The sequence below is a fragment of the Acanthopagrus latus genome, chromosome 6 (genome assembly GCF_904848185.1).
Source record: "Acanthopagrus latus isolate v.2019 chromosome 6, fAcaLat1.1, whole genome shotgun sequence".
Taxonomy (NCBI): Eukaryota; Metazoa; Chordata; class Actinopteri; order Spariformes; family Sparidae; genus Acanthopagrus; species Acanthopagrus latus.
In genome coordinates this window covers 28,297,497-28,314,000 of record NC_051044.1, presented here as the reverse complement: position 1 = coordinate 28,314,000, position 16,504 = coordinate 28,297,497, and the positions used below count along the sequence as shown (strand labels likewise).

Genomic DNA, 16,504 nt, shown 5'->3' with positions numbered 1-16,504 from the left:
TCACCGAATAATATGAATATGTATAAAGATTCATCTATTTATTTGTGCTTTTAATTGAAAAACAAAAATGTAATGCCTTGCGGTACACAAGGCATTCAAGTTCACGTCCTTTACTTTGTGTCTCAAAGGGAAAACAACACCTAATATGACCATTTGTCAACAAGGAGTCAACGCCTTATCAAAATGTGAAGCGTGCGGAAGCTCGTATTAGGATCTTTCGCGCCGCTGACTTTCTAAAGCTAGTCTTAACCTCTGCATGATAATTACATGTCACAATGATGGCTTCCACTGTTATTACAACGTGCTGCTGCTGGGTTGCACCTGCTGAGATCTGTGCAGCTTTATCTGCGTGCTGTAATGGAGCTGTTAGCAGATAACACGCTAACTGCTTATTATTCTGGGCCTATCAGATCGCAAAGGGCAATGGGGGGGAACAGAAAGAGAGGAGGAGAAAATGTGCCTGCCTCAAAGATGCCTCTGAACCTCGCGTCTTCATCTGCAGTCAAGATGACCAGCCACAGTCTGTTTCACATGTAGAGCGGGATGCCTTTTAGCTCGTTTTAGTGGCCCTGGCAAAGGTGCTGTGTGGTGAAGGGTCTTCGGCCCGGTTATGAAGAAAACCCTCCTGATCACAGAGACATTAATTAGTCCAACACACAGGATCCTTCCTTTCACAGCTCAGCTCTCCTGCAGAGCTGCAGCCCGTCACATAGAGTACCATATGGCGTGGCCTTGTGCCACCTTCTCCCATGGGCACCGGGGAATGAGCTTCAAATGGGCCATGACAGGGACATTGAGTGATGCTGCAGGCTCTGTTGCTATAGTGTTTTGTGTCAAATAATCTCTCGGTTGTGGATCAGTCCGGTAATTTGTTACAGAGACACTGCACACATCGCCTCCTCTACTCTCTTCCTGTGTGTCCTCGTTGCACTGTAGAATTTTGCATGCATGTGGAAGAGCCTTAGATAGCCATGCCATGGCTTCATTCTGCATCCTGGCATAGAGAATGTCAATCGGCCCATAGCCAAGATGTTTTGGAGTGTGCGCCGCCCTCCTCGGATGATGGAAAAGCTCAGGCCTGAGGTGTGTGAGTGTGTGTGTGTGAAGAAAAGGTGGGGAGGAGTGTAGGCAAGCAAACAAACTCTCACACATTGACTCATGCGCTCCAACCGCTGCCTCTTTGTGTGGCGAGAGTCTGCACCTGCAGCATGCCAGCCATACTCATGCACATGCCCACAGTGGCTCTGCGTCCTCTCCCTTTAAGCAGTCCATTAGCCAACAGCAGCTAAGTGCTGCTCATGCTAGCTGAGCACCAGCAGGATGTGTTCAGCTGGCAGAGAGCACTGCTGCTGGGAAGCTAGCAGGAGGCCCATTTGTGCCAAAATATCTTACTTCCAGCAACCCTCTTAAGTTTTCTGAATTGTTCCTGTTGGAGCACACTGTAATGTCATTCTGATGATTTTTCATGAAAGGCTGCCTCCATTAACATTTGTTAAAATTGCTGCCAGTTGCATTCAGGTGATGGAAATAGCATCTTTATTGTCCTCCATATGAATCATCACCTCTCTGAGAAAGGTTACTGTTAAAATAATTCAGCTTCTGAGCAGCATAAAGGTAATTCTCTTTATGATAGTGTAGCTTTTCACAAAAAAAAAATTCTGCACTGATCCCAAATTCAATGGGGCTTTTGAAAATAGAAATGCTCCAGGCTTTCTCATGGGAATCCCAACAATACCTCCTGTGTGCTGCCAGCTGATCCATCTTGATCCCCTGAGATAAATACAGTATAAGAGTGTGACTATTACTCAATGCGACCTGTGAAGAGATGAGTCCTGCTGTGAGGGCCTTCCTGACACCCACCATTTTCTTGTTGATTTATGGCACTCTGTATGACTTCTAAGGGTGAAAGGAAATTGGAAAAGCCACCTTGGAGGTGAGTGCTGTGTATATAAATGGCAGCTCAGTGTTAGTTGTGTCCCTCCTCAGGTAGATGTGCGACGCTTGTGGCTGAGTTGTTGTCTCTGGATTTATTCCCACAGAGGACAGCTCTCTCTGATGAACTCATGAACGTTACAAGGACATGCACTTGCAAAACGCAGCTGGGCCTGACCATTAGCATAATATTATGCATATGCGGGTTCACACAGGGCTTCATTGCTACTTTCAGGTGTAGGACAGACACAGTATTAAAATGTTGACCAAGTAACAGCAATCTTCGTGAGTCAAATAAAAGTTTTTGGAACATGGATTGACCTTGAACAAAATGCAAATGCATGAAGATAATATACAAAAGATGAAACACACTGTCATTGTCATTGGAAATAGCCTAAAATGAAGCTCCCATTTAAAGCAGAGTTCATTTAAAAAAAAAACAAAAAAAAAAACCTATGTGCAGATTCGTTTTCCACTAAAAAGGAAAACTAATCTGAGCCTTGCGCCAGCCAGGCTAAAACTGTGGGAAACAAAGAGGGTATTGTGTCAGTGCTTACAACAGGATCATGGGGCAAGACTTGCAACTTCCCGGTTGGAAGGGATAGATTTCACAACAGACTTAGGTATTTATTTTGCAGTTACTATGGACTGAAGAGATGCAAATGGGTGTCCAGGAACAGTGTTATGCCATGAGAAAATGAGTACACTCTGTATGATCCGTAATTGATTACCTAGATTAATAGCTATTATTCTATGCAGTGGATTATACCATGATACAAGAACCAGGATTCAGGTATTGCTGATCATACAACACAGGGTTAAACAATTTAATTTTGTAATTGCATTGTGTAGGCCCTTTGTGTTCCTCACAATAGTAAAATGATATAAATCAATGACTACATTCTAAAAATAAAAGCTGTTTTGCTATTTGCGTGTGGAGGATGAGTTTAGGAAACCTTACAGCCTGTTGTCTGGTTTTATGGCAGGGGATACTTCTGTATCTTTTTCCATGTGGCAGCAGGGTGAGCAGGCTGTAGCTGGCCTGGGTGTTGTTTAGGCTCTGTGCAGACAGCTCACTTAACCAATGTCGAGTGTCTGTAGATGAGTCCCAATGATGTCCTTGGCAGTTTTTAATCACCAGCTGCAGAGACCTCCTGTCCTGGGCTGTGCTCAAACCATGCCAGTTTGTTCCCTGTCAGGATGTTTCTAACGCTCCTGGTTCTCAGTAATGTTGATTGCATGGAACTTAAAACTGTCCACCAGCCCACTCAGGTCCAGACTCAGGTGTAGACAGTGGTGCATGTCTCAGCAGCTCCTTAGTTTTGCTGACGTGGAGTCACAGATTTTCCTCTGTGCACCATTATTCAAGATTGGCTGAGGATAATCGTGTCATCCACATACTTCACAATGAGTTCTCCTGATGTCTGAGTCATGGTTGAACAGGGTGAACAGGAGGGGGCTGAGCACACAGCCCTGGGGGGCTCCAGTGTTGAGCACTAACATAGAGGAGGTGTTACTGCCAATCTGAACTGTCTGGGGTCTGTTTGTGAGGAAGTCCAATATGCAATTGCAGAGTGTGGTACTGAAGCCCAGAGTGTTAATATTGCCCATCAATTCCACGAGGGAGAATGTGTCGAATGCTGAACTGAAATCACAGCATTCTGTTTGTAGGTGTAGGTGTTATTTTCAAGGTGTGAAACACAGTAGGTTAGCCAGATCTTAAATAAAGAGGTGTAGAGTCCAGTGTTTTTTGTGAACTCCTTTTCATACATGGAATATGTAATTATACTGGCGTTATCTGCCCGATGCCTTATTGTTGTTGAGATAAAAAAGTAGACATCTGCTATGTAAATGTAGCTTTATTCAGACAAGGCATGACTCTTAGAGGAAGAGCTGAGGCTTGATGGATATTTGGCACCCCAGCTGAGGAACAGAGGTGTGTTGAGAAAAAATATTAAGAAAAAAATGTTGGTAGTTCTCATTTAATATAAATAGATGTATAAGCCTATATAGCCTAAACATGATGTACATCTCAATATTTTGGAATCTCCTCAAAAGACGAATGCTAGGATTGGACAATAATCAAATATCACAATGTTTTTGACCAAATATCTCAATATCAGTGTTGTGACATGTAGAAGAATGCCAGTTGGTACATTCATTAAATATTGACACAGTTATACTTTTGATTAATAATCACTAGTAATGTGGATATGTATATTAATGTGTTAGTATTAGTGCCATATAATGTCAGTAACTTGCCCTGCCATGCACCTATGGACCTTTCTAGCGTCTCTTGGTTCTTTGTTTAAGTGTTATGGCCCACAGCCTCACTGCCTTCACCTCATTCCTAGAGATGTAATTTGCAGTGAGCAGCTGTTGTCAGTGAAGCAATTTAAAGCTCTGATAAACCCACTGCACGCTAGCTAGCACCACCAAAACAAACAGACAAACACATTTTGCGACTTCCTGGTGAACACAGCACTTAGCAGCTACAGGTCAGGGTGTTCCTGTCAGGTGTTGGTAGAAAGCAAATCAGGAGTGAAAACAGAGTAATTATTAGATCAAATCTGTGGGCTGGACAGAAACACAACTCCATCAACTCCTACTACATCAGCTGACATCAAATAAAGGTCGCTCAGCGAAGGGGAAGGCTCTTCTCTGTTCTGCCGCCACAGTGGTGGATCGAACTACCGACCAATGTCAGGACAGCAGGATCACTCGTTATGATGTCTGGGCATTACATTAACAGTATTATCACTGCATTTCACTTCCCCCCAGACATGTAGGTTTGATGTAAAGGCTACAGCAGCACAAAGTTAAGTACACACACAGAGAGTTAACCACGGGACCTGGGCCTATTCACTGTAATCACTGTATCAGTTAGTATTATTCATGCATGATTCATGAATTACACTACGCTCTCAGGAGATTGCTGTTGTGACTTTTGCATCCAAGTAAAGCGCACAAATCACAGACATTATTCATGAGGCCAACATTTCTCATTTTCATCCCATCAAGGTGCGTGTCTGACAGGGACTGCCAACAAATACTCCTGCATTAAATGGCTGCTTTCCAACAGACTGCAAGGTGCTTGATTTGTTTTTGCATCAAAACAAACAGAATAACAAAGTACAGTACACAATACGAAACAGTGAGAAGAAAAGCTGCAAACTTTTAAACACATCACAGCTGAAGAACAAGACTGCAGAAATAAAGATGAAATTTATACATAAGAACAAAAAGAAAACTAAATTACTGTAGACCTAATGCAAAAAGTGAAATCAAAGGGAAATTGAGAGTGTGCTGCGTGGGAGGATGTGTGTGCATTCGAGCGTGCGTGCGTTCGTGCGAGTGTGTGTGTTTGTGTATTTCTTCAAAGGGAAAGGGAAAATGAGGATGAGACGAGCTGTGTGTGCGTCGTGCTGAGGCAAAACTTCAAGCACTTTGGGTCATCAGACGAGTCCTGTTTGAAATTGTCGAGAGATGTGGATTTATTGACAGCGTGACTCAAACCGTGGCACGGTGGAGTTTGCCTTATCTAATGGAGAACAAACAGCAGCTTGTCTGGGAATCTGCTGAGTTTCGGGCCCCGGGAGCATCAGGCGTTACACTGTAAGACTGAACTTGTGAACTGCATAGAAACACACTTTTAAAGTGGTACGATAAGGGACTTACTTAACTGATGTTTGTATTCATAAGTAACACACCTATACAGGCATCAAACTGCCTGCTGTCACTCACTAGATATTGTCAGCATCTTGACACTGTTTATCTTTCTTTGTGATCACATTATCTTACTCACATTATCACTAAACAGTAAAAACGCTTGCGAGGAGTTTCATACAGGCACACGAAACGACTGTGTGCAACATTACTGAAACCGCACTGACCTGTTTGTTGTTTGTCATCAGCACTTTGCCAAGCCAAAAACCAGCTGTAGCTGTGCTTCTTAGGAAATAATTCCTCCGCTCATGGATTATAGTGGTGGAGAATGTGGTCGGGGATGTGCAGCCATTGTGACAGTCTCTCATTAACCGGAGCACAGCGGAAGCTTCACGCCGAGTCAATTACACGCTGGCCTTTGAGAATGTGACAGCACTTTTTGACAGGAACTGATAAAACAGGAGGCACACACATGCTCCTATCCTCCTATCCTATGAATGTCTTAGCCTCCGGATGAGTTTCTATGAAACATGTTGTATGCATATGATGACATGAAAGTAGAACATAGAAGTAGTATTTTTCATGAATAGTGCAAAGAATACTCAAATTATTTCCATTTGGCGAGGAGAATTTGAGCCCTTGCCATGAAATGATAATTATTCAGACACAAAGTGGGCGGTGAGAGGAACAAAAACTGCTGGAAGACTTGTTTTGGAAAAGACTTTGACAATTGTAGCCCGAGCGCTCGCAGGAGACAAAAGGGAATATTTTCAAAAACAAGCATTTGAAGGGTAATGCCTTTAAGTACTGTGGATCAGAGTGTGATATTAATGGTTCTAAGGATTTAGCTCTGCTTTGACAGCACAGTTACAAAGCCAGCAAGTCTTGCCACCATGTGTCTCCATGCCCACGAGGTTCATGATAGTGCATGTGCAATTGCCCATGTTCCCCCACACCCATGTCCTAATTTCCCAGCTCTAAACTCCCGTTAGCATGCTCTCAAACTGCTATGTTTCCCTTTAGCTACACAGCTTGTGCCCATGTATCAGCTCAGAGAGGGGGTGGCGATGGAAGGAGGGTGAGGGGGAGCAAACATTGCATTTGTAGTCTCTGCGGTGTTTGGCGTCTGGCAGCTTCAGGGACAGACCCGTCAGCGGTGAGACGTCCCGCCTCGTGCATGCACCAGTGGTCTCCAGCACAGCATGAGAAAGGTCAGCTTCCATTAGAAACACAGTGACAGAATGATGTCTTCGCAGCAGTATACCGAGCCGGCGTCTGGCTCTCTATCTGTGTGTGTTGATATTCATCTGAGAGCGAGCACCTTTAATTTAACCAAGTGCTAAACTTTGTGCTGCTTTGCGTTCAGACGTCTGCCCTGCTGAGAGGAAGGTGAACACGTGTTATTACTACAGCTGCATGGAGGAAGCGTGGTTGTTTTTTTTTTTGTTTTTTTTGTTTTCCTCTGGGGGTGATCCCTCACTGCTGCAGGAATGTGAGGCTTGAAGAATCATGCAGTTGTTGTTGTGGTTTTACTTCACCCTCAGTCTTTCCGCTCAGGCTTCATCTGTCACCAGGCATCGACGGAGGCTCCCTCAGGAAACTTAGCAGAGTAATGAAGGGGCTGGAGCTGCAGCGTTGTCTTTGGAAAAACACACACTGCTTCTCTGAACCCACGATGCCTTGTAAAACGGTGCTGTGGGCGACGCCTGAGTGACTTCCATCAGTGTTGTTGTCAGTGTGTATGACAGGCGTGTGTGTGATATCGGTGAATGAGAGCAGAGCCCATGAGCCTCCACTCCTTTCCTCTGAGCGACTGTATGAACACACTGCAGTGTGGAGCAGTGGGGCCGAGACATGTCAGGCAGAAACACTGCTGCTTTCTAGGAAGAAGAGCCACAGTTGTTGACAGAGTGATGAGGTGTTTTTGAACTAGCAGATGTTCATTGAACATGTACGGACAGAAAACTTCATGTCCCCTTCAGAATAAATACTAAATAAACAATAATGTACTAAGTACTAAAATGTTAACTGTCTAAGACTTCGGCCAGACTCGTGCTTAACTATCATTGACTCCCATCGACCTGCTGTGCTTTGTGCTTAGTCGGGTTGGGGGATTGACATAATTGACAAATTGACATATGATGATATCCACAGTGAAACATGTGATGTTTACTCTTTCCAACTGTTGCTTTTCCTGAAACTGATATCACGCTGGACGAGCTGTATGGCTCCATTTTGTTTTCATATTTTCAGCCCCCATCTACTTCAGTTTTTCCTCTTTAACTCCAGAAATATTTTATGGACCATGAAACTTCAACTGACTCCACATCAGCATGAGGGTGAGGATGTGATGTGCCTGTAATCCCTGACATTGCTTTTATCTACAGTGTAACATCACTGTTACGTCACCATGGAACAGTCATATTGTAAATTCTCCTGCTTTTACTCAGCAGAGATATTATCTCAGTCTTTCCCCCTAACGTCATTTACTGCCAGTCGTCCAGACTGTTTCTGGTCCACCTGACCCAACATGAATCAGGTCTTAACCTGTTCCTCATGTTAAATTGAAACATATTAACATTTAAAAAGGTGAAACATGTCAGTCATGAACTATCGCTGTGGCTGCAGACCTGTGTGATCACTTACATGACTCGATTACAACAGTTGAACCCGTATGCAAATGAACCCAAAGCCAGTAAGGGGATGCATAGAAGTCTCCGCTGTGTTCCTCCTCTCTCTTTTGCCAGTGCAGTGCGCTCTGTAATTACACGACTGCATTGTGTGCTCAGTGCATGCTAATGGCTAAATGTGATTAAGAGCACAGAGCTGAGCCATGGACTGTACGGAGGCATTGGAGTTGTGTATGGGCCAAATAGTGCTGACGGTGCACTGCGAGGGCTCAGACGTGGTTTCCTGGTTATGGTAGGGGGAGGTTAGCAGCAGCGACCTGCATCTCTGCTTCATACTGCTCCTCCATCCCTGTGTGCAGCCCCTCCACCGCTGACCAGACGGGGGGCTGCTTGACATTTATTTTGAGTCGCCGTGCCACATCAGCTTATTCCCTCCCTCTTGTCTTTTCTTATCTGTTCAGTTGGTTCAGTTCATCCTTGATCATTCTGTCTTTCCAGCCGCCTCATCTTTGGGCCTCTCATCTTCCTTCCTTTTTGTTTGGTTCATCTCTGCTTCTCTGTCACCCCTGTGTGGAGAGGGACGATCAGACTTGAAAAAAAAAAAAAAAAAAAATAGAGTACTCTATGCTGTTACCATGGCAACTGCATCCAGGAGCTGAGCCAGTACTCTTCCACAGACATGCGTGCTCGCTCTCTCTCATTCTCCCTCCGCTTGCTGTACTTAGATTAAAGCTCACCTCTGATGAGAACGAAGAGAAAGACAGACCGGCAGGAGAAACAAGGGAAAAGGCTGCGCTAGTTAGGGAAGAGTGGCGTTTCATAACCCTCCCAGGAAACAATGTGCTTTTCTCTGTGATGACTCATTATTACTGATGGTGGATAATATCAAAGACAGACATTGTCAGTGAGCTGCACACCGTGTACAACAAAGGAAACACGCAGTGTTTTCCCTGCACTGTAAGGTGCTTTCTTCTCCTCTGTAGAGGTTTTGGTTGCTGGGTCGACGGAAGCGATTGTGGGTAATGGTCTGTCACAGGAAATTAATGCATTCGCAGGGCTCTGCTGCCTCGCTCTACGACATCAATCTGTATTAATTTGGCAATTAATCTGATTTCACGAGAAGATGTCTCAATAAGGGACCTCATTTACCATAAACTAACTTTGGATTATGTGATTTGTATTCTCAGTTGTGTCTGTGTGTGTGCTCGTGTCTCCGATAGGCTTTTTTTTATGACTGGCCGACATGTACACATTTTTTATGACCACTTGGAAGCAACAGTAACTATTGATCTGGGTATGGTTAGAAAATGTGCCTTTGTTGGTTGTGTGCTCGTTAATGTGTTCAGAACAGAAGTGAAAAACGTCCACAGAGGGGAACATAAACGGTCCGACTGAAGCTGTTGTCACATAATTTGTTGATGTGAACACAGCTCGGCTGAGGCCGGTATATTCACACAAGCACTGCTGTAGATGAATGCATTGTGTCATGTCGCCCAGATGGATGTTAAGTGAGGGGGGACATTAGCTTCTGTTTGACTTGGACAGAATGAGAAAATGTGCACCTGTAATGCACACAGAGGAGAGGCTCGTTATTTTCAGCCTGACTGAATCGGACCGGGAGGCAAAGACATGGCGGCGCTGAGTGTTTCCTTCCTTCGCCATCAGAAAAACGATACCCAGTGGAGTTTTCTTCCTCCAATCAGGAAGTTTGCTTGGCAGTCCTAGCCACGATTCAGCCAGCGAGGGAAAATTGATTTAGAAACTTCTAGTTCAGTGCCCAGCTGGATCAGACAGCAAGGGCGAAATGAGGCCCTGAGTGGACATACACTTCATTTTAGTCCCTGAGGAGGGGAATTCATTTCTTTCAAATCACTGTGATTGTAAGTAATGGGAGGGTTGTGATAGCTCAGCAGAGAAGAGAGGGAGGAGGAGTGAGAGAGGAGGGTTTCACACTCCTTTAACCACGTGCAATATGTCAAGACCTTCTCTGGTTGGGAGTTGGAGGGGGGTTGTCTCGTCTCTGAACCAGTGTGAACCGGTTGTGCTCCTGCTCATGATCGCCCACAACCCCCAGGTGCACTGTGTTGATGTGATTTGCTGCTCGCGAGGCACAGAGACCTCCAGGGTCATATAGAGGCTGGATTACATACAAGATCCTGGAGTACTGTCTGGGGAACCCTATAATACATAGGCAGTAATGCCGCATAGTGCAGATCCCACTGAGGATAGGTTCACACATTATGTGCCTCATCTTCCCTTTATAGAAGGTCATGGAGGAACACGTTCCAGGGTCATAAGCATTGTGATCCTCTGGTGGGGGATCCTGAGTGGTCATAAAAGATTTCACCCTGGAGCAGAAAAAAATCCGTCCCCAGTAGACATTTTATTTGGGGCCTGATGGGCTTTCTTTCACACTTTGGCACATTTTCAACTATCTGTATCGTATCACAGTGAATGTCAAGTGTTTGTCTCTTCAGTATCAGAACAAAGGTTTGATTTTTAATTCACCAAGCCTTTAACAAGACAATCAACAGTCGTAAAGGGAGAAATCCAGTGTGAGGGAGGAAGAGAAGCCAGTTTCTCCTCAGCAGATGACAGTGTATTGAACACAATGTGAGTTTTATTTTGTACCATTCACTCAAAAGTACCAAGGCTAGACGGGCTTATAATACATCAAACACACAGTTGCGAAGCCTTGTCAGAAAAGAATATGAATTATTACCCACAATTCTACTGTGCACAAAATACTTGTAATGTGTTAGCTTGTATAAGCTCTACAAACAATTTCTGACACAAAAAGGTTCCTCTCTGAAAACACAACTCGAGTCTTTCATCATCATTTGAACATTGTACAGTCCATAAAACACTACATTTGCAAATATCAAATCTATAGGAGGGAGGTCATTTTCAACCAGCCTGTTTGTAGGACTAATGTTGATACCCTGAGATCTTTGACCTTTCTGCTTAAAGGAAGCCTCTGTATTGCAGAGTAGCTGCTATGACCTGTTTGCCAAAAAATGAATAAAATAATTTGCTTTTTTACAGAGAAACTATAGTGAGGAAATGGGTAGGTTAGCTTAGCATGAAGACTGGAAACAGAGTGAAACAGCTAGCCTGGCTCCACCCAAACATAGCGAGATTCAAATACCCGCACCTCCAAAAATCACCAAATAGCAAGTTATCCTCTTTGTTTAACCTGCAAAAAAAAAAAAAAGTTTAGTTCTTGGCCCAACACATAAATCTCAATTTACACTGTATTTTACAACTGTTACATCTTTGTAGGCATTAAACAAACAAGAATATAATGTGTTCATAGGGAACAGACAAGCTAACATTTTACCCTTCTCCAGTTTTGAAATGATGCTAAGCCTTTCCTAGCTGTAGCCTCATAGTGCCACAGGAATGAGTTTGAGTCCATAAATGAGTCAGTAGGTCTCATACGAAGATGTCAGAACATAAGTTTAGACATTTTTTAAGCTTCAGTGCCTCAAAACGATGGTTGCTAACAAGTGGCTTAATGAGACCACAGAAGTGGGCGGGGACATAAACATCATCACCTCTCATCTACTCACTAGTCTGTCTTTAGAGGTGGACTTTAGTTTCACATTATTCCAACACTTACTTCAGAACTTGTAGACTGATCAGTTTACAATGAAGTGTGCACAGTATACTGTAGCCGGACGTTGAGATCATGCGACCAGGTGTTGTTTGTTTGTTGCCTAACATAAGCTTCTTAATTCTTGAAATTTCATTTATGCTTACAAAAATCACTAAAGTGGAGTTAATCTGTGAAGACTATTGTGCTGGACAAAATGTGTACATACCATAAACTTGTGTTGCTGCAGAGTTTATTCTCTGCAGTAATCCAAAAACTTTGCTGAGGTCCCAATTCATTTACTCTAGTGGGCCTCTGTTTAGGCATGTTTACTACAATACATACCTGTCTAAACTTTTCTGTCCAATCACACCTACATAAAGCAAACGTGGATGAGGTAGGCCGTGGAGAAGTGACTGCACAGAAAAGAAAATAACAACACATATGACACATAACAAAATATTATGTCAAGCAACCTGCTCTTCATGGTGACATTATACTGTGTGCATTTTGCATTGTTTAATATTGATACTTAAATGTGTTTTTTATTAGACAAATCAAAGGCAACATACAGCACTTCTGCACAAGCATCCATATCCACTCATGGATGACTAATATACTCTTATCAGTTTTCCGGGTTAACACCTTTGTGACTAAAGGAATGCACTGTTGATAGCCGTGGGCGCTGACTGCACCGCTCATGGCCTAATTCATTTTTTTTGGTAATATTCATCTTAGTGCCGGAGCTTGCCTTGCTCAAATAGATGATCATTATCTGGCTCAGTGAGGGATTTATAATTAAAGTAAATGTCCTTGACGGCAAGGTGAATTATGTCTGTGGAAATTGTGTTATATCAAGAAGCTCCAGCTTTCAGAATGTGTAATGAAGGTGTGATCCTGGCTCTGGTGCCGTTATTGTTTTGGGCTGAATTCATTCGCGTTCAGAATTTTTCAGTCTCCAGCTGCAAGCGCCTGCTGTCATCTCGCTCTTTTGATTCTGAAAGAAAACAGGAATTCATGTTTTTGACACGGCATTATGAAAGAGAGGCCCTTTTCACACAGGCAAGCCACCATTTGAACGTTTTTGCTGTGTTCTCGTCTCTCCTCAGGTTGGTGTTTGTTTGCCGAAGCGACAGAGGTGGGCCCTGAGTCGGAGGTGAAGAGAGCCAAGTCGGAGTCCTCCCAGACAGCAGGGAGCAGCAGCAGGCATGCAGGACTCCGCTTCAGACAGCAAGATGGCTAAGCAGGTCAGCCAGCACGGCCCTTACTCCACATACGGGTTACTGCTAAGCCCACAGACTCCCCAGTGGCTGTGTAAAGTAGAGATACGGGAAACTGTAGCTTGTATTTCTATTTCTTCAATATATTTAATTGAAATGCTGCCCATCTCTGACAGTGTTAGCGCAGCATTTTAAGATATTTATGTGAAATGTCATATAAGATCTTCTCGGTTGACATGAACATGAGTACTAGAGAGCGCTTGTCATTTGGTACAGTGAGCTAGCAGCAGCCAGCCCTGCAGTTATTGGCTGTAGCGCTGTGAGAACCGCATGTGCATTTAAGAATAGTCTTTAAACTTAAAACTAAACTAGTCTGAGTGTGTGAGGAGCTGATGCAACCCGCTCCAGAGCCTGTGTCTGTGCCGAGAATATCATTACATGGCAGAAAAAATGGGGTTCATTTGTTCAAACTTCCGTCTTTACAACATGCCTTCGGGTCTTGATGATAATGAAGATGACACTGATTATGAAGAAGTTTTATCTGGATTCATTAACTCACATTATTTCTTGAGTTCCGCCCGGTCTGAAGCAGACTCCACCAGTCTTTGTTCCAAAGAGTCTGAAGTCTGTGATACTGTACTGTATGCATCTATTCTGTTTGTTGGTAAATGGCTGTGATTCTATTTTTTTTTTCTGATTTTGTTTTGTCTAATACTGCAGTGATTAGTCTGAACAACTGAGAGTCAGTTCGGTTCTTAATAGATTAACATCTACATTAAACTTTATGTTATTCAGCATTTGAATAAGCAGATTAGAACAGCTTGCACACTGCAATACAACTTGAAGCCACAGTGCTGACTCCACACCAGTGACTCTCCCTCAGGCCATTATAATCAAAGAACTTAATCTTAAGGCTCTGTCCTGATACTACTGCAGTACTTCAAAGTATTAAAACTGTTTTAAATTTCCACTCAGGTATCAGGGCTGGCAGATGACATTGTATATCCATTTGAATGCCTTTTTTGATTTTCAGGAACAGAACTCCAAGCATCTTGACGAACACAGAGAAACAGATGACATGTCTGAGAGGACGTCCCCAAGCAAAAACCTCAAATCTCCCCAGAAAGGTTCCAAACGACTTAAAACCACCCCATTCAAAGTGACCCTGCTGGACTCCGCAGAGTACGAAGGAGAAATCGAGGTAAGCATGGCGGGGAACAATTTGCCCTAGCGTTTTTTTCACAATTTAGCCTTTGCATTCGTTGAAAAGCAACAGTCTTTCCAGCCTTTGTTGTTATTTTCCCTCTGTAGGCAGTTGTGTGTGCCGCATAGTGCAGCACAGAGGGGATAAAACGGACAAAAAGAATAAAAGAGAGGGCGCCATGCTGAGAGCTCACCAGGGGTTTGGAGCTAAAGCAATGTTACACATTTCTGTAATACACACAGTGGCTCAAAAGAAAGTGCACAAAAAGAAAGTGCACAAAAAAAAAGTGCAGTATGAAAGTCTTCATTCCTCACAAGATATGTGTTGCCATTACTCCAGCAGTGTGAAAAGGAAATTTACCACTGCTGGCAAAGACAGCTCAGGGCATGCACAGTACAGGAGGAAAGAGATAGGAAGGTGGAGATTGGGAAGCGTTTGTGATTAGCAGGATCACACACCTCTGGCAGAACAGGTCTATCTTCCCCTAAAAATACACTTTACAATGTTGTGGTTGAAGGAATTCATGACTGCAGAGGTGACATGGCAGCAGTAATTTCAGCTATCTCTTGTTTAGCCTCAACTTTTGATTCTGCTTTCTTACAATATATATAGGCACTCAAATCTAGGACATGATGCCTCTGTCTGGCACTGCTACCTCTATACCTGAGATAAATCAGGCTCCTGTCTGGGCCGGTTGGTGGCAGCCAGCCTGTGTCACAGCTCAGTGCGCTGCCTCTGCATTACTCAGGCAAGACTGCTGTCTGACACTGCATGGACTGGGACTGGAGGTGTACTGTGCATGTTCATGTGTCGGGCTGTGGCACTGCTTTTTGAGTACCAGTGAAAATGTTTCTGTAGCATCGAGTTGAAAGGTACAAGTCCCCCAGCTTCGATGAAAAATAGGCCAGTGTCTAAAAGACTGACAGTCCTTTGGAAAACAGTTTCCAGCAGGGCCTCACAATTAATCAAAATATATGATCAAAATCCCATTATGGTGCAGCAGTAACTGCTGAGAAATGTATACCTCCGGACTGGGGCCATATGCAGCCTCCGAAAAAGCAATGATGGAGGACAGTTACAGCTGGGGGGATATATGGAGTTTCCTGTGAGGCAGATACTAGTGGCTTTATTGCTAAAGGAAAGAGGAAATTAGTCCAAGAATCCAGAAATAAGTAAGCATTTTACACTTTGGGTCTCAAAGTCAGTTGGTCTTTTGAATGGATTTATTGTTGTCTATAATAAGGTCTGTGGTTAACACGAGCTCAAGAGATTTTGTTTTGATCTACGACATATAATGTGTCAGTGAATAGCCCACGTGTGAATGAAGCATTGACGTATCTCTAAAAAGGTGGTTGCTAACAAGTGGCTAAATGAGACTACAGAGATTGTAGGGGACATTAAATGTCACAACACCAAACCCAGAACTCATTTACTGACTGCTGTCTTTAATTGCAAACTAAAGGCAGATCAATTCATAGTAAAGTGTGTGTACTATAATGTAGTAAGATGGTAAGCGGTGGTGACATTAATGTCGTGCTATCGATGTAGTTCGATAGCTTTTTACTTCTGTTGATTGAGTTTACGCTTCAAAAATCATTGAAGTCGTGACCTTTTTCCTCTCGCTGATCTAAATGTGTAAGTTTCATAAACTCTGTGTTCGACACAGAGCTTATTTTTTTTTGCCACAATCAAAAGTGAAATTTAAAAAATTCCCATAGGTTTTTTTGTCCAAGAAACCCAGGGAGATGCTCACTACTGGATTAACCTTCAACAAGACATCATCACTGCTGCACTCAGTTAAGGGTGAAGTTGTAAATCCAGTCTCGCTACACTCTACTTCTGGCACAAGGAGTGACTTTTTAAGAATGCACCCTAAGATGAGGACTCAATGCAGGCTGATTAAACTATGAGTGGAATCTAAACACCAGAGGCTGAAACTATCCAAATTGATATATAGGTCATCCTCCAAAAACACTGGAGCATACACAAAAATACCACTCATACTGTCTTTCATCGGACACTCCAGGATAAATGACTCATCTTTCAGAACCTTAGAGTCTCTCTGAGGTAACATGAAGACATCAGTGTTATTTTCTCTAATTTCAGAGAGCGCTTGCAGAGGCACAGAAGACATTATGCTTTCTTTCTCAAAAGTTGAGTGGTTAATCGAGCTTTGTGTGTAAAATCAGTAGAGTGCTGTATTTGTGTATTTAGTGAGAACATTTAAAAAAGGGTTACAATTAATTGTGTTAATTGT

The 16,504-nt window shown here is 43.3% G+C and overlaps 1 protein-coding gene across 10 annotated transcripts in view; it reads left to right on the top strand.

Moving 5' to 3' along the window:
- LOC119021212 (band 4.1-like protein 1) overlaps window positions 1–16,504 on the top strand; it is an 82,241-nt gene that overhangs the window by 32,734 nt on the left and 33,003 nt on the right. For all 10 annotated transcript variants that reach the window (XM_037101333.1, XM_037101332.1, XM_037101336.1 and 7 more), the window contains exons 3-4: window positions 12,933–13,070; window positions 14,077–14,244. In XM_037101333.1, coding sequence (XP_036957228.1) covers window positions 13,032–13,070; window positions 14,077–14,244 — 207 coding nt within the window. In that variant the 5' untranslated portion in view covers window positions 12,933–13,031. The remainder of the gene's footprint in view (window positions 1–12,932; window positions 13,071–14,076; window positions 14,245–16,504) is intronic.